General features: G+C 39.2%; 1 protein-coding gene and 1 non-coding gene across 5 annotated transcripts in view; one reads left to right on the plus strand and one right to left on the minus strand.

The window, feature by feature from the left end:
* The window catches only part of NFKBIZ (NFKB inhibitor zeta), a 58,821-nt gene that overhangs the window by 11,898 nt on the left and 24,664 nt on the right, over window positions 1–22,259 (minus strand). Inside the window, exons 3-12 of one of the 4 annotated variants that reach the window (XM_036850463.1) lie at window positions 22,185–22,215; window positions 21,959–22,062; window positions 21,080–21,861; window positions 20,265–20,370; window positions 19,728–19,874; window positions 19,472–19,535; window positions 19,016–19,185; window positions 18,007–18,117; window positions 17,709–17,876; window positions 13,458–13,828 (exon numbers count right to left, since the gene is read on the minus strand). In XM_036850463.1, coding sequence (XP_036706358.1) covers window positions 13,826–13,828; window positions 17,709–17,876; window positions 18,007–18,117; window positions 19,016–19,185; window positions 19,472–19,535; window positions 19,728–19,874; window positions 20,265–20,370; window positions 21,080–21,861; window positions 21,959–22,062; window positions 22,185–22,215 — 1,686 coding nt within the window. In that variant the 3' untranslated portion in view covers window positions 13,458–13,825. The other 3 variants (XM_036850464.1, XM_036850461.1, XM_036850462.1) reach the window with 3 other exon arrangements.
* LOC118895109 lies at window positions 5,797–5,903 on the plus strand. The gene has a single exon (XR_005019879.1). It is a non-coding gene; the product is annotated as a U6 spliceosomal RNA (small nuclear RNA).

Consider the following 22,259-nt stretch of genomic DNA (forward strand, 5'->3'; position numbering starts at 1 on the left):
AATAATTAGTGATGGTGAGCATCTTTTTATGTGCCTATTGGCCATCTGTATGTCTTTTTTGGAGGACTGTCTATTTAGATCTTCAGCCCATTTTTTGGTTGGGTTGACTTTTTTGTTACTGAGTTGTATGAGCTGTTTGGATATTTTGGAAATTAAGCCCGTGTCAGTTGCACATGACTCTTTACTTTTGTAAAAACTCATAGACCTATATACCAAAAAGAAAAAATTTTACTATATGTAACTTTTTTAATTGGAGGGAAAGGCAAAAAAATTATGCAATTCTCAAAGATAAATCAGTTTATAGCAACATGAGAAGGGAAACTTACTCTTGGACGTTCATTCATTGATTCAACAAATACACATTGAGCACATACTCCATGCCAGAAACCATGCTACATGTCGGAGACATGGTGGGAAACAGGCCCCATGCAGCATATAGTCTAGTGGAAAAAACACCCATTAAATAAATATTTCTGTAAATTCAATTACAATAGTGATAAGAAGAAATAAAGAATAACATATTATGAAAGCATGTAACAAACATCCTTGAAGCAGTGATATTGAAGTTAAACCCTGAAGGATAAGATTGAGTTGACTGAAGGTGAAGAGGGGTAGTCAAAAGAAAGAACAGCATTTTGGAAGACCCTGAGATAGGAGCCCTCACATACCCACACACACTCTCACATGCTCACACGTGCTCACAAACACCCTCACAAACTCACCTACTCATTTACACATTAAGACACTTGGTGTTTCTATGAAATTGAGTTGTTTGTAGTGAGGTGGATGAACTTAGTCTGTCATACGGAGTGAAGTAAGTCAGAAAGAGAAAAACAAATACCGTATGCTAACACATATATGTGGAATCTAAAAAAAAAAAAAAAAAAGGTCCTGAAGAACCTAGGGGCAAGACAGGAATAAAGATGCAGACGTAGAGAATGGACTTGAGGACATGGGGAGGGGGAAGGGTAAGCTGGGACGAAGTGAGAGTGGCATGGACATATATACACTACCAAATGTAAAATAGATAGCTAGTGGGAAGCAGCCGCGTAGCACAGGGAGATCAGGTCGGTGCTTTGTGACCACCTAGAGGGGTGGGATAGGGAGGGTTGGGGGGAGACTCAAGACAGAGAGGATATGGGGATATATGTATACGAATAGCTGATTCACTTTGTTATACAGCAGCAAATAACACAACAATGTAAAGCAATTATACTCCAATAAAGATGTTAAAAAAAAAAAAAGACACAGTGTTTCTAAGATCCTTTATGCTGTGTAACATTTCTATGATAGAAACTGGCAAAGGCTTTCTATAGACCACCCATATCTACCACTTACCAGATGTGTCACCTCAGGAAAGTTTTTTAACCTATTAGTACTTCAAATTTCTCATCTCCAAACAGGATTATTAATTAGTAATTATAATATTCAGGTACTAATTAGTAATTAGTACTTGAAGATTGGGTTATTATAAAGAATAAATTGGTTAATAAAAATAAAGCCTTAAGAACAACATCTAGGGACTTCCCTGGTGGTCCAGTGGTTAAGACTTCACCTTCCAATGCAGGGGGGGCAAGTTCGATCTCTTGTTGGGGAGTTAAGATCCCACATGCCTCTCAGCCAAAAAACCAAAACATAAAAGAGAAACAATATTGTAACAAATTCAATAAAGACTTTAAAAATGGTCCACATCAAAAAAAAATTTTTTTTAATAAAAAAGAACAACACCTAGAACATTAAGTACTCAATAATAGTAATTTATTATTACCAAAACTATTACTACACAATTATTTTTAGAGACCCTCTTTCTATTTCTTAGAGAGAAGAGATGGCTCTTAGACTCAATTTTTGGAAACAACATAGAGAAGCTACACTCGACCCCACCATACTAACTTCCTATGAATAGGACGAGTGTCCTGAGCCATATGACGGGATTCATGACTATTAAAAATGCTTTTTCAGTCCAAATAGAAGCTTTGGGGTCCCTTTGGGGATAAATCCATTCGTCTTTACCTAACTGAATCCTAAAGAGCACATCTTGTAAACTTTCACTTCCAGATGTGGAGCAACCGGTATTGGACTAGCCCTTCTGTTATAAGCAATAAAATTAGAGATAGTGCATGAGGTAATTGTTTTTAAACATTGGGCAATAGGAAACACAATGCTGTGACCCTTGAGAGAGGAGAAATTCATAAAGTGAGCCCCATGATTTCCCTGGATCTCTATCTGGGCACAATTATCCAACCATGACGTAGCAAGCTAGAATCCAAGCAGAGCACAATGATCCTGCTGAGCTGAAGAGGCAGAGGTCAGAGTTCAGGAAAGCTGAAGCAATCAGAATCTGCAGGGCAAAGCATCAGAAGGTAAAGCAGGTATGTAGGGGCTAGAGAGAAGGGAGAGACCCAGAAGTTGTGCAGGAGGTTCTCTGTGAATCCTAAGATGCACATGCCCATGGCAAGAGTACCTGAGGCTTGTAGTAACTATACAGAACAGTCACCATAGAGACAAGAACAGAATAAAGATACTAGATACAAAACAGTGCTAGAAGACATGGAAGTTCTGGCCAAGCCAGAGTGGCAAGACCTTGCTATCAATTTATTAACACAAAAGGCATCTATCTAAGACACCAGAGAAGACTAGAAACATGCTTTCGGGTAAGGTCCACTCCATGCCCACCCTAACAAGGTCTAAAGCCAAGCCTTTAAAAGATCTTCAGTGAAAGCTGAATTTAGAGGTTGAGACCTGCAAAGATAGAAGGCCTTGGGAAACATATTGAGTTTTCCAATAGGTATTCCCTAGCAAAGCATAAAGACAAGCCTACAGAGTGCAAGGTAATCAACCAGTAAATGAGCTGCCTAATAAAAGACATGGTAACACTTCTCAAAGGAAGATAACAAAAGTACAGAGCCTATACAATGCACCACCAACAACGTGCAGTACACAATTTAAAAAATCACTAGACATAAAAAAGAGTCATGTACCACAATGTTCATTGCAGCTCTATTTACAATAACCAGGACATGGAAGCAACCTAAGTGTCCATCGACAGATGAATGGATAAAGAAGACGTGGCACATATATACAATGGAATACTACTCTGCCATAAAAAGAAACGAAACTGAGTTATTTGTAGTGAGGTGGATGGACCTAGAGTCTGTCATTCAGAGTGAAGTAAGTCAGAAAGAGAAAAGCAAATACCGTATGCTAACACATGTATATGGAATCTAAAAAAAAAAAAAAAATGATCATGAAGAACCTAGGGGCAGGACGGGAATAAAGACACAGACCTACTAGAGAATGGACTTGAGGACATGGGAAGGGGGAAGGGTAAGCTGGGACAAAGTGAGAGAGTGGCATGGACATATATACACTACCAAATGTAAAACCAATAGCTAGTGGGAAGCAGCTGCATAGCACAGGGAGATCAGCTCGGTGCTTTGTGACCACCTAGAGGGGTGGGATAGGGAGAGTGGGAGGGAGGGAGACGCAAGAGGGAGGAGACATGGGGATATATGTATATGTATAGCTGATTCACTTTGTTATAAAGCAGAAACTAACACACCATTGTAAAGCAATTATACTCCAATAAAGACGTTAAAAAAAAATTACTAGACATGCAAAAAATAAAAACAAAAAAAGGCAAAGTGACCCATTGTTAAGGGAAAATCATCAGTCCCAACATTACTGAGATGATGGATTTAGAAGATAAGGGCTTTAAAGCAACTGCTATAAATATGTTCAAAGAATTAAGAAAATAGGGACATCATGAGTTAAAAAGTAGGGACTCTCAGCATAGAAATGTAAACAATAAAAAAGAGCTAAGTGGAAATTTTAGAACTGAAAAATTACAATGAAAAAAAAAAAACACACAGTAGATCAGAGATGGGAGGAAAAAAGTCACTGGTGAGTTTGAACATAGGAAGGCGAATCTATAGCAATTATCCAAGCTAATGAATAGAGAGAAAATAGACTGAAGAAAAATAAACAGATCCTTAGAGACCTGTAGGACAGCAGAAAATGGCCTAAATATATGTAATTAGAGACCCTGAAGGAGAAGGAGGTGAGAAGTAGGGCAAAATAGACTTTTTTAAGAAATGACAAAAAGGCAAGCTACAGACTGAGAGAAGTTTTTGTAATATCAATACGTATATAACACTGGGCTTATATCCAGAATATAGTTTAAAATTTTTACAACTCAATGATAATAATACAATCTAATTATTTTTTGATGGGCAGAAGACTTGAACAGACACTTCACCAAAGAAGATACATGCGTGGCTAATAAGCACAAGAAGAGATGTTAAATATCATAGTTATAAGGAAATTGCAAATCAAAGCTACGATCAGATACCACTACATATTCATTAGATAGATACCACTCCACATCCTTTTAAAAGGCTGACAATACCAAGTATTGAAGAAGATTGAGAACAGTTGGTTATCTTGCTACTGAGGGTGGAAAATAGTACAACCACTTTGGAAAACAGTTTGACAGTTTCTTTCAAAGTTAAACATACTTATCATTTAAATCAGCTACTCCACTCCCAAGTATTTACCAAAATGAAATAAGAACATATATCCACCCAAAGACTGTTCATAGTAACTTTGTTCATAATAGCCCCAAACTGGGACAACCCTAATATCCACCAATAGGCTAACAAATTGTGTTATTAACACAGTTAAATACTATTCAGCAATAAAAATATAAATTACTAATAAAGGCAACAATGTGGATGAGTCTCCAAAACCTCATGCTGAGTGAAAGGAACTCAACACAAAAAATATGCATACTGTCTGATTCCATTTATATGAATACTAGAAGAGGAAAAACTAATCTATAGTGATAAAAATGAGATCAACGGTTGCCTGGAGCAGTAGTTGGAAGCAGAGACTGACTGCAGAGGATGTACATGAGGGAGCTTTCTGGTGTGAGGAAATGTGCTATATCTTGATTATGATGGTGGTGATGTGAGTGTATACATTTACTGAACTGTACACTTAAAATATATGTATTTTATTATATGTAAATTAGACCTCACAAGGTTGACTTTTAAAAGAACATTGGCATAACTCTTTAAATTAGAAGGCTTATTTTCATCATCATCCTGTAATGAGTCATTTAACAATAAATTTTATAAGGAACAAGTTCTTTTTGAATCATACACAAGCACCCCAAATGAAGGTCTAACCATTCGTTTTTGTTAAATGTGTGTGGCTGGAGAAGCAGAAGCCCGTAGAACTAATAAAGCTCCTGCCCATCATCTCTGATTCTAAGCTGCAGAAGAAACTGTAACTTCAGTTCTTATCTTTCTAAGCATCCTCAGTAACTATTTGTTGACCGGTTCCTAAAGTGAGTGTCTGGATTTATTTTATAAACAAGTTCCACCATCTAAAATCTTGGCTGCTGCAGAGCTTAGGGGAACATTTCCTGCAAAATCTGCGCCAGTCTCATAACAGAGGTAAATAGTCAGAGTCTGCATAGTGAACCAGTTCCACTGCTGGTCAGATAGGCTGTCCTAATCACCCTCCTCAAGGACCCTCTTATAGGACCCTCTTATAGAATTTTTTGCGCAAGGACCTTCTTATTCACTTTTTTGAAAACATAGGCAATAGGGAAGCTGGACTTTCCTTTTATTGAAATTTTCCTATTTGTAGTGGGAAATTGAGGGACAAGAGAGAGGTGTCATAAACCAAGGGCAACACTAGCCTGTGCAGTGACCGTGTGTGCTAAAACGTGTGCCTCAGTTTACTGGAAAACCTCCCTTACTGATTTGGAGCCTTAATAAAAATAGCAGGATGCTCACTTCAGCAGCACATATATTAAAATTGGAACAATACGGAGAAGATTCGCATGGCCCCCGCACAAGGATGACGCACAAATACATGTAGCGTTCCATATTTTTATATATGAAGTCTAAAAAAAACCCCAAACTCATAGAAAAAGAGAACAGATTTGTGGTTACCAGAGGCAAAGGAGTAGGAGGTAAGAGAATCGGGTGAAAGCGGTCAAAAGTTACAAACTTCCAGTTATAAGATAAATAAGTACTAAGGATGCAATGTACAACATGCTGACTATAGTTAACACTGCTGTATGATATATTTTAAAGTTGCTAAGAGCGTAGATCTCAAAAGTTCTTATCTCAAGGGAAACCAAAAATTTTTTATCACTATATGAGGTGATGGATTTTAACTAAACTTACTGTGATAATCATTTCCCAATATACGTATGTCTACTCAGTATACTGTACACTTTAAACTTATATATAGTGCTGTATACCAATTATACCCCAATAAAACTGAAACCAGAAAAGAAAGAACAGCAGGAAATGTGTAAACTTTCACTACAAGCTCGAACCCTGTGTTACCTACTGTATTCATTTTCTATTGCTACATAACAAATTACCACAAATTTAGAAGCTTATACCACCCCCCATTTATTATCTCACAGTTCCACAGGTCAGAAGTCTGGGTGGGCTTGGCTGTGTTCTCTGCATGGAGTATCACAAAGACAAACTCAAGTGTCGACTGGGATGAGCTCTTATCTGAAGGCTCTGGGGAAGAGCTGCTTCCAAGCTTATTCAGGTTGTTGGCAGAATTCACGTCCTTGGGCATGTAGAACTGAGATCCCATTTTCTTTCTGGCTATCTAGAAACTACCTGGATTTCTTGGCTCATGGGCGCCTTCCTCCATCTTCAAAGCCAATAATTGTGGGTTGAATCCTTCTTACACTTAGAATCTCTCTGACTCCCTCTTCTATGAGCAGCCAAAGAAAACTCCCTGCTTTTAAAGGGCTCAGGTGATTAGATCAGGTGCACCTGGATAATCTCCCTAGCTTAAGGTCAACTGATTAGCAATCTTAATTACAACTGAAAAATTACTTTTGCCGTGTAACATAATCACAGGAGTAACACCAGGGACAGAGGTCATGGGCATCTAGAATTCTGTCTACCATACTGACGTTTCATCTGTCCAGCACCACTGACCTTCATTGTATCCCTAGTGATACCATTCACCCAAACATTGTAAAGTTGTCTTTAAAAACAAATGCTGCTAGTCAGTGATTCCGAGTCCACTTTCCAGGTTATAGTAATTAAGACTGGGATAACATTAAAATATCATATTTAAAGCTATAGGAACTGAGTTTAAATTCCAAGAGTTCAGAGAAGAGAGAAGTCAGTAGGAGCTGGGGAAAGCTTCATAAAGGAAGTGGCAGCCAAGCAGAGCTTTCAAGATTGCACATAATTTGGGGAGGCAAGAGTATGACTAGAGACAGGAATAAAAAGTGCATCTATTGAGCAGTGAGGAGACCCACCTGATAGCTTGTTGGGGAATGACGGAAGGTAAGGTTAAACAGCTGAGGGAAGCTAAAGTAAGATGGCTTTGTGAACCAGGACAAGAGTGTGCACTTGATTCAATGAGAAATACTGAGCCTTTGAAAACCCTTTTAGGTTTCTGTAGGAGTATGCTAAATGGTTGGAAATTTTGGGATTGGTGAGAAAAATGAGATTACGGAAAGAATAATTAGAAAGCTATGGGGGACACAAATTTCTTATCTATTAGAGACACACACTGACAGTCTATGATGAGTGGGTTGGGCTTTAACATATTCCAGAAAGAAAATAAGGGGGAAGAATGGCAAAATGTTTATAACTGATGAAGCTTTATGCCAGGTACATGAGCGTTCAGTATAATATTCTCTCTACTTTTGAGTATGTTTGAATTTTTCCATAATAAAATGGGGTTTTTTAAAAGCCAATTGTAGTAATCTGGGAAAACCTAGACATGGGTGGTGACAGGAAAAATAGAAAGAAAAAAAAAAAGACTGACTAATATAGCATACATTTGACCTTGATAACAGATTTGATATAACAACTTCAGCTGAGGGAAGAAACAAAACTGACTGATTTTTATAGCCTTGGAAATAGAATAATGTCATAAAAGAGAGCCTGTCAACTGTCTATAAATTCCTGAACTTTAAACAATGTACCTCATTGGACTGTATGATGGGAATGTGTATGGAAATTAATAAACTATGTAAGTTAAATTTCTGTCTATGGATCTCTTACTCTGTCTACTGCACCACATGAAAAAACTGGACAGATTTTCATCAAATTTAGAGGGTCTGTTTGGAAAAATCTACCTATCTAATATAGCCCCATTTGCTCTATACAAAAAATCATTTTGTGGGACCCTAGGTGTGTCTCATTCATTTATTTTTATTCTTAAGGTAATATAGTATATTATTTTTCAATTTTCTACTAGTTGAGTCCAGGAATTTACCTTTTTTAAAAAGTTTTCCAGGGACTTCCCTGGTGGTCCAGTGGCTAAGACTCTGCACTCCCAATGCAGGGGGCCTGGGTTTGATCCCTGGTCAGGGAACTAGATCCCACATGCCGCAACTAAGAGTTCACATGCCACAACTAAAGATCCCACACGCCACAACAAAGATCCCATACGTGGCAACGAAGATCCCGTGTGCTGTGATTAAGACCTGGCGCAGCCAAATTAATTAATTAATTAATTTAAAAAATAGATAAATACAAAATAAAAAGTTTTCCAGGAACCTGGAAAGATTTGAGTAGAAGCACCCAAAAGGTTCAAATGCTTGCTTGTTTTCCCAAGTGATATATTTTAAATTTTTTTAGATAGACATAAGAACTTACACCAGACAAAATTGTTATCCTGAAGATTAATAATTCTCATTTCCATATATGCAAGAGCCTAAAAAGGATAATTTTTTGACAATTTTAAAGTAATTCTGGAAGGAATACTTCTTAGGAGCAGAAAGGGAGAGAGAGACTTTTTTAAAAATGAATGAAAGTGATATCTAATGTAAAAAACATTTGGAGCCGATTTGGAAAGAGAGCCAATTCGGAAAGAGACAGGTCTCATGGGCAGGCTCCCACTGAGATGACTGCCCAAACTAAAGAAACTTAAGTCCACAGAGAGAAGAGCAGTTCACTTGCAGAGCGGTGAGGCCCCCAAGGCTTCCAGGAAAGCCAATCAGGAGGGACCCCACACTCTCATACAAGTACTTGAAACTGAAATCCTGCCTGAGAGACATTGGCTGCAGATACAGAGAGAAGGACATGTGAATTAAGATACCACGAACTGAGAAAATAAATAACAATTTCAAGCTTAAGCCCCAAATCAATTAAGCTAAGGAATCTAGCAGTATTTCACAATCTGAAATGTGTCCCTATTGTCAAGCCCAAAGATACTAAGCTGTTGCAAAAGGAAGTACATGCTGGATCTAATTACCAAGTCCACAGAACTACTGAAATCTTTATTCAGATTAATAGGCAGAATCCTTTTCACTTAAAAAGGTAATATCTAGGCCTAAAAAAGTATATTTTAATGGAACTTGGCAAAATGGATCAATATTTATTGTCTGAAACCGTGGATTTCCTTGATACTTTTCACTTCCAAGCTTCTGCAGTTTCCAGTAAGTGCTTACTCTGGTGTTATCATTACAAGGTCAAATGGTCTAAAATGCAGGCATTTCATCTGTGATCATGTTGCTTCCCACATGGGCAACTCTAGATAGTGTGATCCAAGGTGAAGAGTAGCAGGTTTATTCATATGTGTGCCAGAGAGTAAAATGACTAATGATCATCAAAGAAGATTTGTTGTAAGTTTCAAACAATTAAAGCTCTTTAAATCATTATGGTAACTTCTAAAATTTTATCTCAATAATTATTTTATGGTTTCTATTAAAGTTTATCAATGGTAAATGAGTCTCCTGGTCAATGCCAGGTGTTACAGGTAATGAATGAAATGGAGATGACATATCATACATTAAATCAAAAATTATGTATAAGAGATACTCATAGATTCTGAAGACAGACTACAGGATTGCTCAAAAAGAAGAAGTCATCTTAATCACTTTGAGAGAAATGATAGTAGCAGAAAAGATTATAAAGGCTCTTTCCCTAGGGGTTAAATGGTACCCCCCCAAAAAAAGATATAGTCATGTCCTAATCCTCAGAACCTGTCAATGTGATCTCAATTGGAAAAAGGGTCTTAGCACATGTAATTAAGAATCTCAAAATGAGGTCATCGTGGGTTATCTAGGTGGGCCCTAAGTCCAATGACAAGTGTCCTTATAAGAGACACACAGTGGAGGGACTTCTCCGGTGATCCAGTGGTTAAGACTCAGGGCTTCCACTGCCGGGGCGCAGGTTCCATCCCACGTGCTGCACGGTGCAGCCTAAAAGAGAAAGAAAGAGACACACAGTGGAAAACACAGGGAGAAGGGGAGAAGGCCATATGAAAATGGAGACAGAGATTGGAGTTATAATGCTACAAGCCAAGGGATGCCTGGGGCTGCCAGAAACTGCAAGAGGCAAAGAAGGATTCTCCCCTATAGCATTTGGAGACAGCACGGTTCTGACACACCTTGATTTCAGATGGCTGGCCTCCAGAACTGTAAGAATAAATTTCTCTGTTTTAGGCCACCAAGTTTGCGGTAATTTGTTACATAGTCCTAGGAAACTAGGACTAAAACCTGTGGATTAAAAGCCAGATGACCTTAGAAAAGTGTTTTCTGAGAGAAAAAAAAACAAAAACAGCTTAGGTGACTCATGATCTCTCCTTCAAAGCTAGTTTCTATAACACAGGATCAAACATGTCTGGCACGTAGCAGGCATTCATCAGTTTCCCGCCTCATCCCCATGGGCATTCCAGCAACCCATTCTGTTACCACCATATAGCTACCGCCCAGCCACAGGTTCTCTCCAAAGTCTGCATTTCCTAATTAATTTAGACTAAACTGCGCACTAGAATCATCTTCACATGTACCTGCTGGAAGCCCTAAAAACCCTGGAGATTCTGATTCAGGGCATCTGGGGTGGAGCCAAGGCATTTGCACAATTAACAAGCTTCACAAAAGCTTGGACTAGCTCTCTAGCTACTCTACCCCAAAATCTTCTTGGGCTGATAGGCAAGGGGAATAGTGCGATGGAGGGAGCAGGGGGCAAGGGGTTGGAGGAAAAAGGACACACATAGGAAAGCTAGACACACTGAGAGAAATCTCCACTTAGTCCTCCTGGAAATGTGCCATCCACGCAATGTTTCTGCGTCTGCAAAGGTAGAGTGAGGGGACTGAGAAGATAAAGTGAAACCAGACTTGGTGTATAGCTGAAGATAAGTCTTCTGGGATTAAATCATAAACTCCATGTGGATGATAAAATGTTTATACATTGAGGTATAAAATATACTGCAAAAATATAAATTAAAAAGGAAGTCATGAAATTAAATTCAATTTAAGAAGTATTTATTGAACATCTCCTATGTGTCAGATACTGTGCTAGGTGCGGAGCCTCTGATGAAGAATAAGATGGCCATTCGCCTCCTCTCAAGGACAAGTCCAGGGCACTAGCAGGAAAACCAAAAACCCAGTAGTCTGGTTATAACTAATGTAAAACCTTGTACACAGGCCTGATCTCAGAGAGACAAACAAGAATTTAGTCATTGAAGTTGATTTCTTCCTGGAGTCGTGTTCAATACAGAACTGATGTTATCAGAAAATGAAAGTTGGTAGTACTGAGTTTAAGAAGTTGACATTTACTAAAGGTTAGAGGAATTTGAGGAAATTCTCCCCTCCTGATTAGGTAAGAATATAGAAAGGATATTAAATGCGACTGATTTGATTAACAAATAGAGCTGAAGATTTGGTCTCTGACACTTGAGGGAATTCCTTAGTGAAACACCAAACTACATTATTAGAATTAATCCTTTGCACAGAAGGACTACCTGATTTTTTTTAAAAAAGAGTGCCAGCTATGCCACTTTTCATTAACATATCATTGATATCATTGTTATATGGCTGAGTTAAGTTAGAACCATGATAGTCATTAACTCATTAGTACTTTATAGTATATCTCTGGCTTGAAACACCACTTCCCCCAAAACCAATGATCCCAACCAGGATTGGCATACATTCATTCACTCATTTAACCAGTATTTTATAAGTTCCTACTCTATGCTAGGCACTCTGCTAGGCACTGATGTTGCAGCAATGAGCTTGTAGTCTTGGCTTCTATGGGGGTCATTCTTTTTTTTTTTTCTTTTTTTTTATAAATGTATTTATTTTATTTATTTACTTTTGGCTGCTTTGGTTCTTTGTTGCTGTGCATGGCTTTCTCTAGTTGTGGTGAGCGGGGCTTACTCTTTGATGCAGTGCGCAGGCTTCTCATTGCGGTGGCTTCTCTTGTTGCGGAGCACAGTCTTTAGGCGTGCAGCTTCAGTAGTTGTGGCACGCGGGCTCAGTAGTTGTGGCTCACGGGCTCTAGAGCGCAGGCTCAGTAGTTGTGGCGCGTGGGCTTAGTTGCTCCACGGCATGTGGGATCTTCCCGGACCAGGGCTCGAACCTGTGTCCCCTGCATTGGCAGGCGGGTTCTCAACCACTGCACCACCAGGGAAGCCCTATGGGGGTCATTCTTTAAGGAACATTCCATCAAGAACCACCCTCTATACCCATACGGCAGATATTCGCTAATCAATTACAGTACCCCTTCCTGCCAAACCCCTAGACTGCCTGAAGATCTTTCTCAACATGCTACTCATGAGAGTATTACCAGTTAGAGGTAGAACACAAGATGAAACTTACTGGCCATCCAAATGCTAACCAAGCTACAATGAATCACTTGTGGCTTCTCCCAGAATACTATTGCCTTGGTTCATGTCATTTTGTTTCATTCACCTCCCTCTCCACTTGTATGAACATTCAAATTGACTCTTCTGAAGATACAGCTCAAATGCTCTACCTTGAAGTCTCCCTAGTGCTCCCCTTTCAGATATAAAGTCTTCCTCTTTAGAATCTTTATATTTCTTCCTCTTTTTTCTAATACAGTACATGCCATGTCTCCCACATATGTATCTTAAGGATAAGAAATATGCCTTTTATGTCTTCGAATACCTCATACTATCTGACAGCTTTGCGCACACATGCGCGCACACACACACACAATCACATACTTGCTAAGCACTGGTTCAGTTAATTAATTATGAGAGAATTTGAGATTAAGAGAGAACATATAAGCTCACTTGGGAAAAAGCTCACAGTATATCTATGTTCAATGGAGGTATATCATTTCCACTGTTCTGGTAATCAGGTTGCATTTGCAATACAAACTGCTCTTGAGATTTCATTTATATGAGAGAAGAAAAATTATACTTGATGTACAGAAATAGAACTACAGTACATTTTTTTTTATAAATTTATTTATTTTATGTATCTATTTTTGGCTGCGTTGGGTCTCCGTTGCTGCACACGGGCTTTCTCTAGATGCGGCAAGCGGGGGCTACTCTTTGTTGTGGTGTGCGGGCTTCTCACTGTGGTGGCTTCTCTTGTTGTGGAGCACGGACTCTAGGTGTGCAGGCTTCAGTAGTTGTGGCTCGCAGGCTCTAGAGCACAGGCTTGGTAGTTGCGGCACACGGGCTTAGTTGCTCCGTGGTATGTGGGATCTTCCCGGACCAGGGCTCGAACCCGTGTCCCCTGCACTGGCAGGCGGATTCTTAACCACTGCACCACCAGGGAAGCCCTACAGTACATTCTCAACCTGTGAGTCATTGGCCCCTGGTGGTTGTGAAACCCCTGATATCGTAAACAGCATTTGTGCGTATATGCACACCAGTTTCTCAAAAGAGTTTACAAGAACTAGAATACATGTGCAGTGATTGACTGATGTTGACAGATGTTGATGTGTTTATTCTCACTCGTCAAAATGGCATGTTGGGAAATGGAGGGACCCCATTTACTGCTCTTCCCAGGTTTACATCTCTCGGAATGATCCTGGTAATCTCCAAATTGTTTTTCCTATGTTCACTGCTCCCACAAAATAAAGTATGAAAAATACAGTCATAAACATAGAGACTTATCTTTTTTTAGCACATAAACTTCTATAGATCAACAATATCTTTTAAACTTCCATGATATTTTCAGAACCTAGTAAATCTCTACTAACGAACTTGGCAAAGAGTTTTTTCATGTTAAATCTTATATAACTTCAGGAAACTCATTCTCAAAAAAACCCTAATTTAAAGGATATTGGCTAATTTAAAGGATTTAGATTAGTAATTAATAGCACTTCTCAACCTTGGGAAATATAAATAAGGGAATAGGAAAAGAAAATGCATATCCTTAAGAAGAATAGTATTACTGAATTAATGTTTATTTAAAGCCATGCATGAGTTTTTCCATGAGTGTGAATGGACAGATTCACATCACAGCCATACTTTCAGATACCAAATAACTATAACTAACTTTTGTCCACAAGACATACTGGGTCAAACAATGTGATCGATCCAAAGGTTATCTTTTTTTGAAGGATTTAAGCACTTAGCTACAAAGATGATTAGCCAGTAAATTGCTTATGAGACTTCTCATTTAAAAGAAAAAAAGAAAGGTTTTTCATGAATCAAATTTATTACAAAGAATTAATGTACAATCAAAGCCAAATAACGTTCCTCGGGGTATGCCAGAGATAAGCAAAATAATATTATTAGAATTAAAGTTACTAAAAAATTAGGCATTTTTTTTCTGAATGGTAATATGAAACATCATGGTACGTTATCATTATTTGACAACAGAAAACCAGTAAAACATGTTTCAATATTGACTTTTTGTTGTTCTTATAAAGGTAGAACAAACATTCCAACAGAGCAAGTAAATCATAAATTCTAGAAAGTGAGTCATAAAGAGGTGTTCTCTTTAACAGCATGCAATTCCCTACAAATAATGTATCTCATCTCAAAGCATATTTACAATTCAAACAGAGCTCTGCCAGCCACTAAAGGAACAACTCTCCATCTGTTTCATCTACAGAGATGGTGATTACACAGCTCCTCTGAATGCATATGATTTTTAAAAATAGTGAAAATCCACTTGTTCTTTTCTAGTTTATTGATTTACACATTTCAAATGTGGCCATGTTAATGACCACATGTACAAATATTTGTACAAATATTTTAAAAGACAAAAATAACAATTATATACAGTTTGCAAAGATCAAACTTTACCCATGGTACCCTCCATCTAGTCCAACGACTAGAGACTTTCCAACACCAATAACTATCAGGTACTGCATCAGGCCAAACGAAGCCTCAACACTACGTCCAGATTTATTTTTTAACTTCCAAATGCTTTCATTTTTCTTTAAAGAAAAAGTTTACAATTCACCTCCTTTTAAACCGGCAATAGCTACATAAGCAATGCCTTATGCCACAAATCAAAGCCTTCTCCTACCCAAAAGCTACTGTTAATTGAAGTCAATTTTACCACTCAGATTAAATTCAGATGTCTAGAGCCCAGATACCTGGGTATGAAATATTAAAATCTGCCAAGAGGAATTAGATATTTTTCTTCTTTTCTTTTAACATAACCCACTATATAATAGTGAACTAAATATGTTTGTTTCATAGAAACAACTTACATTTGCCAGTACAGAGCAAATGGTCTATGTACAGATACATTAGGACTGCCTAACTGACAGTGAGTATTGCTGACCAGGCTCCCAGCCAATGGAGCTAATACGGTGGAGCTCTCTGCTGAATGGACTTTCCCTTCAGGATACGTCGGATCTGGAAAGGAAACCAATAGGATTTGTGAGGGTTTTTTCCTACGATCAAAGTACCACATCTCCTTCAGTTTCTTTCCTTTCTTATATACTCTACACCATTCCTTTCTACTTGTAAGTAAGTATATGAAGAAATATGCAACAGTATGTGTCAAGATTTTAAGGGGACAAAAAAAAAAACTACAACTCCTTTTAAAGTTTACTACAGACCTGCTATAATGATCTTTGAGTACAAGAAAGTAAAGCATCTCCATTAAAAATTATCTGAGGTTGAAAATCTCCAACAGTTTAACTAAGACCTATATTCTTTTCCTAATCTTTACTCCTGTTATTTTTGAGAACATTTAATATAACGCAGTAATCATGGTTATTATAATATCTCACCTACCTTGATGTCAGCCTCAACTAAGAACCGAGAGCCCACCTTACACACACAAGTAAGTTATAATGCCCTTCGAGTCAAGATAGCTGTCATGACCTCCAAGAATTAAAGCATCTGTGCATGACTGTATGGATCACAGGAAACCCCCAGGCTCATTCAGAGTCTAGTAATTGATTTTATACCCCAGCCTGACAAATTTTATGATCTGTCTCTCAGCCCACAGAAGATGAGAAGCAACAAATTAGAAGAAAGAAGATTGCAGTAGGGGATGCAATTGACAGCTGCTAGAAGGAGACACAATGACCATAGTCTGACAATAAAACCAAAGGAAAAGACCCTCCCTCCACACACAGAGACACAAAAAATACAAAAGCAGGAAGGAGAGTAATCCAAGAACATTTAGCAAAGAGTCAAGCAGCTCTCCATGTTCAGTACTCCCTGAGAACATCACTCTATGACTGCACACCACAAACAGCAAACCAGAAGTGAACAGTGCGCTTAGGACTCTGCCATTTACTATTTAATGGTGGTCCCTATGCCTGGACCCACTCTGAGTCTCAGTCTTCCAAGCTGAACCTTCACCCTGCAAAGTTTTCCTAACTATTAAGTGGCATAATATACAGGAAAACTCTACAAATCATCAAGTGATTCGTTTTAAGCTATAAAGAGCTCCACAAATATGAGTTACTATAACATTATGGTCATAGCGAGGGCTGTAAATCAAAGGCAAGGCTAAATTGCATTCCACATATTTTATTTTGTGATTATTAAAGTATGTAACGACCCACAGCCACAATCTCTCATTTCCTCCAGGGAAAGAGTTTCATCAAAAATATTTTAAGTTCTTCCAAACGTATGGACACCAAGGGGGGAAACTGGTGGTCGGCGGTGGGGGGGCAGGGGGTGTGATGAATTGGGAGATTGGGATTGACATGTATACACTAATATGCATAAAATGGATAACTAATAGGAACCTGCTGCTTAAAAAAATAAATTTAAAATATATATTTTAAGTTCTTAAAAAGAGTCAGTTCTTGTTATCAAGAAAAGTTTAGTCATATGAAACTGTTCAATCCCCAAATACAATATATTGGGTTGGCCAAAAAGTTCATTCAAGTTTTTCATAACAGCTTACAGCGAAAACCAAACAAACTTTTTGGCCAAGCCAGTAGAACCATATGATGAGAAAAGCATAATTTTATTTAAAGTATAAAATATTTCTAGGTTCTAAATTACATAAATAACCTTCCCATTTTTTATTTAGAATCAATTAGTAGATAGAAATCATTGTTAACAGCTAATGTTTACTGAGCAGCACCCACTTATGTGCCTGGGACTATTCTGAATACTCTACAGACACTGACTCGTTTAATATGCACAATATTTGAAGGCTCATCACTTACTCACAAAACTAAGATTCTCTTTCTTTAGTGTGTGCAGGAACCTTGGTTCCTCCTCTTTCATCAACTTCCAAATGTCAAACCATTCTGACTTAGCCCAAACCCAAGTTTGTGTCTTGGAAGAAAAAGAAAGACTAGCTGACTTCTGACCATTTGGGGTCCATGGATAAACCCTCAAATTTCTTACTCTTCCTTTGGAGACAAAGCAAGTGACTCTAAACGGCTACAGTGACCACTGTTGAGACACAGATGTTGATAAAGCCCACCTGAAGAGTGCCAGCTGGCCCCTGCCCCTTATGTTTCAGAACAATGCCTAAAAGTATTTCTTCTCCCTTCTGTGGCCCTCACCTGTTCTCCCACAGGGCCATCAGGAACCAAATGCACTGGCTGTTCGTTCTCCAAGTTCCGAGTACTTGGGTCTGCTCCCTTCCTCATCAACAGGCGGACTGCATCCAACTGTGTCACCCGATATTGCAGGCTGGCAGCAACATGGAGGGCGGTGTTTCCATTGTAAGCCTAAAGACAAAGAGACAAAACGACACCCATCAGGAAGGGAGACTTGCATGAAAGCAGCTCAAAAGCTTGAAGAAGGTATAAAGAAGGTTATTCCAACTCTTGTGCAGTTCTTGAACGCTTCTAAAAGTACCTTTGCATTCACAAAAGACAGGCAACTGGGCAGTTCCAAAAAGAGGCGAATGAGTTCCAGATTTGCTTCTTCAGCTGCCAAATGCAGGGCTGTGCGACCACTTTTACGATCCTTGTCAAAGGCAAGAGGGAGAAAAAAATGAACATCCAGAAACCATGCCCTGGATATGCTTCTCACCCAGTCTCTCATATGTCTGACTCACCCTTGGAGACTCACTCGGAGTGCCCCCTTCTCCACAAACCCTTCCTTCAACCCAAGCTCCATGGAATCTCTCATTCCTCCTAGTTCCTTTTTATCACATCTACCCTTGTATACCGGGTGGCCATAAAATGTAGAAACATAGACTATACTGTTTTATCATGTGCTGTAATATAAGAAATCATTTACTGTGTATTCGCCTATGCTTCCAGACTTGGTGGTCACCCTGTAGACTTATAATTAGCTATATCTCTCACCATTTCTACTAGACAGTAAGCTTCCCAAGGACCCAAGTGGCTTATGATTTAGGCATTTTCCCCTGGGGCCCCTAACTCAGTACCTCAGCCTTGTACATAGCAAATACTCAGCAAATAAACCTCAAATTTAAAGATAATAAAATATTTTCCAGTTTAAAAAAACAGTAGATTAAGTCCAGAGCCAACAACAATGAAGAAACCCTTACAAAATGCACTACCTTCAGTATCTGTGTATGACAATGGAAGCAAAATGAAAATATCAATTTCAAGCATTATCTTTTCCTCTCAAATGAAGACTAATTCGTTTCACAGCTAAATGATCTTTTGAATAATAATCCATAGATTAAAAGCAAATCAAGAAACCAGATGAGGTGATCTTTTAAAATCTAAGCTTCTTAACTATCCATACATTGCTACTCCCTCCATTAATTTAAAAAGATGGCAAAAATAAAATAAAAAGGGGGAAAAGTTTTAATCTATACTTGGGAACAAGGTCTTCTGCTATAACCACTTCTCTCCCACATCCCATTTCCAAACTCTTCTGTGAATTTTACCTTAGCTTCCACTGCGGCTCCCATTTGAATCAGACACTTAATTGTATCAACTAGACTCTTATTCTTCAGCAAAAGCTCCTGAACTTCAGGTGAATGGGGCTGTTGGTTTCTCTGGAGTTCGTGAACCACCGCATTGTGGGCCACAACTGCACAGTGTAGAGGGCTCAGGCCTAGAAAAAAGCATAAGAAAGCAGTGGTCAAGCATCCCATCAATTCTTTTAGTTGTTCTATAATTACAGACCTTGAGGGTGGTCTCTCACATGACCTACATACGGGCTCCACAGGAGCTAGTGAGGCAATCTGAGTAATCCCTCCATTGGGTCTTACTGCTAATTTTATCTATAGAATATTTTAGCTTTAATTACCTCCCTTCCTTATTGGTATAGAACTTAATGCCCTTAGAATTAATGGGCCCCTCTCTCTGTTTCTTCACCCAATAATGCGTCAATCACTTACCATCATAGTTAGTTGCCTCCAGATCCACAAACTGATTGCTCCCCGCTGCTCCCTTCTGAATTGCCTGCAGAATTTAAAAACAGACATCTATCAGCAAAAGACAAACTACACAAATACTCATCTACTAGTGTTCCAAGAAAGGAGTAAGTCAACTCAAAAGAGAGCATTGCAACAGGCAATCTACATCCAACTCCTAATATCCAAGCTGTACCCCTTTGGCCCTGTGGTAATGGAAGCCTGGCTCGCTGCCTCTTACCTGAAGCACCTGGGAGTGGCCCTTCTCTGCACAAACATGCAGGGGGGTTCTTCCCCAGCAGTCAGTCGTATTCACCTGGGCCCCGAGGTTCACCAGATCCTGCACGATGAGGTGCTGATTGGCAGCCACTGCCACCTGAAAGGCACTCTGTGGACATTCAGAGGAAAAAAATATTTTTTAAAACCCATAACACTGTAGTAACAAAGAATATGAACCTAAACTGAGACTGAGGGGAAAAAAACCCACAGAGAGAAAATAAATCCTGTTAATAAGCAATAAGATACTGTAACACAAGGAAACTAAAATAAGCTTAGGGTGCAGCTTTATTATACCCAGTTAGTCTTTGGTCAAATAACTACAGAGTTAACGTTAATAACTTCAAGGTTGGCAGTGACAAAGAGTCAACATCCGGAAGTTAATATTAACTAAACTCTCTTGGTCTGGAACTCTGAAATGATCTACACATAAATAAGAGACCGGCCGTCATCTTGTCCCCATGACCACACCTTTGCCACTTCCCTCTGTCAAGATCCTCACCTGTCCATTGTGCTCTTTAATATCCAGCATCTGAAGCGCATTCATCTTTCTTGCAAGGACATAGGAAAGTGCCCTTCTCCCCTGGGCGACAGCAATATGGAGGAACCTGGGGAAAAAAAAAAGGAAAAGAAAAGAAGTGAATTATTTCTTATTTCACTAAGTTCATCCTTTTAAAAAAAAAATTCTTCCTTTAGCCCCTTTCTTGATATGTTGGTGTACTCAAATCAAACAGTACAGAGCATAATTTGTCTTTTCTGCTATGCTGACAATACACCTGAGTTGCAACAAGATGAATTAGGTTACCAGAAAAAAGAAGTACGCCAGGCACCATGCTGATAGCTTTAAATCCATTATTTTTAATGTTCATAAAAACCCGCTGAGGGAGGTATTATCATTTTACATGCCCAGAAACTGAGGCATAGAGAGGTTAAACAACTTGCCCAACACCACAAAGATGTCAGGATAGATCAGTATTCAATCTACAAATCAACTCACAGTTGATCATGACCAACTAACCATGATCTAACTGATTTTGCTCTACAGACACAATCTATGCTAATCTTTCAAAACCAATTATTCAAAGACACGTACATTTTTATTAATTTAGAACAGGTAATTTGTTCAGCCAGAAAAAAAAAAAGAAAGGAAAACTTTCACTTGAAATATGAGCTATCATTCTACGCCCACTAGTCATCTTGTTTAGCCAACCACTTACTCAGACCTAAGCTAGCATCCCCTAGAGAAATTCTGTGCCCACTGTGTCCAGCAAGCATGGTTTACCAAATTAGCTCAATGAGATAAAGGGACATACTCACGTGTCACCATCTGCATCCTTTGAAAGAAACTGGTCTTGGGAGATATGTGCCAATTTGCTTTCTTCCTGCTCTACTTGCCACTGAAAAAATGACTTCCCTAACTGTGTGGTGTTCATTGGATTTCCGACGATGTTCGGGAAGGGCGGTGGTGCGTTTAAAGGGGCAGAGCCTGCATTGTGCCTCGCCAGGGCCTCACAGGCACTGTGTGGCATCATGTTGAAGTTCTGCACGTGGGCATCATTTTGCTGCTGAACGCTGGGGGCAGTCTGTGGGGGAACAGCAATATTCTCAGATTCCCTGGGATCACTTAGAAGGGATGCAAAACTTTGGTTCGGGCAGAACTGTGGTTCTTGACCATCAAAGATGTTTGGTTCATAGCCGGGGGACTGGGAAGTTCTGGAATAAGGACTGTATTCCAGAGCTGGGTTGTGGGTGTAGTGCTGCGGCGGCAGCTGCTGCACGTTCTGGTTCTGTGGAGAGTACTGGTACATGGAAGCCTGATCCATCATGTGTGGGGAGCTGCTGACTTGGAAGGGTTGGTATTTCTGAGGTGGAGAGAAGACCTGCCCTCCGTGGAAGTCCTGACACTGCTCGTGGGGGGAGCTCGGAGGGACCCCCACAGGGCTCATCCAGCTAACTTGGACAGTGTTCAGGGAAACCAGGCTGCATTCATTCTTAATGTTGATAATGCTCTGAAGCAGATCAGCGCTGCTGTCCTGTTTGGATTCATCGTGATGGACATCTTCCATGCTTTCCGCGGGTGTGGGTGTTTGAGGTGGCGTCTGGAAAGGGAGAAAAAATAAGTTGCGCACTCCCTTCCAAAATTATTCCAGGAATAATTTCCAAAGGGTATTCAGAGGAAAATAGTGAGATACGTACCAAAAACTGGGTATGTAACAAAGCTGGTCTTTTGCAAGCTGGTCCATCAGACAATATATCAGGGCCTTTCCTTTTCCCACTATATGATACTGTGTTCTTCAATTCTATACCCAAGAAAGGAATATGGAATCTGTGATAATTTTATTTCACAAATTTTTACCCATAATCACACTACACTGTTTTACCCTACAGCCCCCACGATATTATAAATAGAGGTAACTCTTACCTGTGAATTGCTCTCTGTTCACACCTTGTGTCTATAAGGAAAAAAAGTTTCCAATTTAGTGTGTGATAAATGGTT

The sequence above is a fragment of the Balaenoptera musculus genome, chromosome 4 (genome assembly GCF_009873245.2).
Source record: "Balaenoptera musculus isolate JJ_BM4_2016_0621 chromosome 4, mBalMus1.pri.v3, whole genome shotgun sequence".
NCBI classification, from domain to species: domain Eukaryota; kingdom Metazoa; phylum Chordata; class Mammalia; order Artiodactyla; family Balaenopteridae; genus Balaenoptera; species Balaenoptera musculus.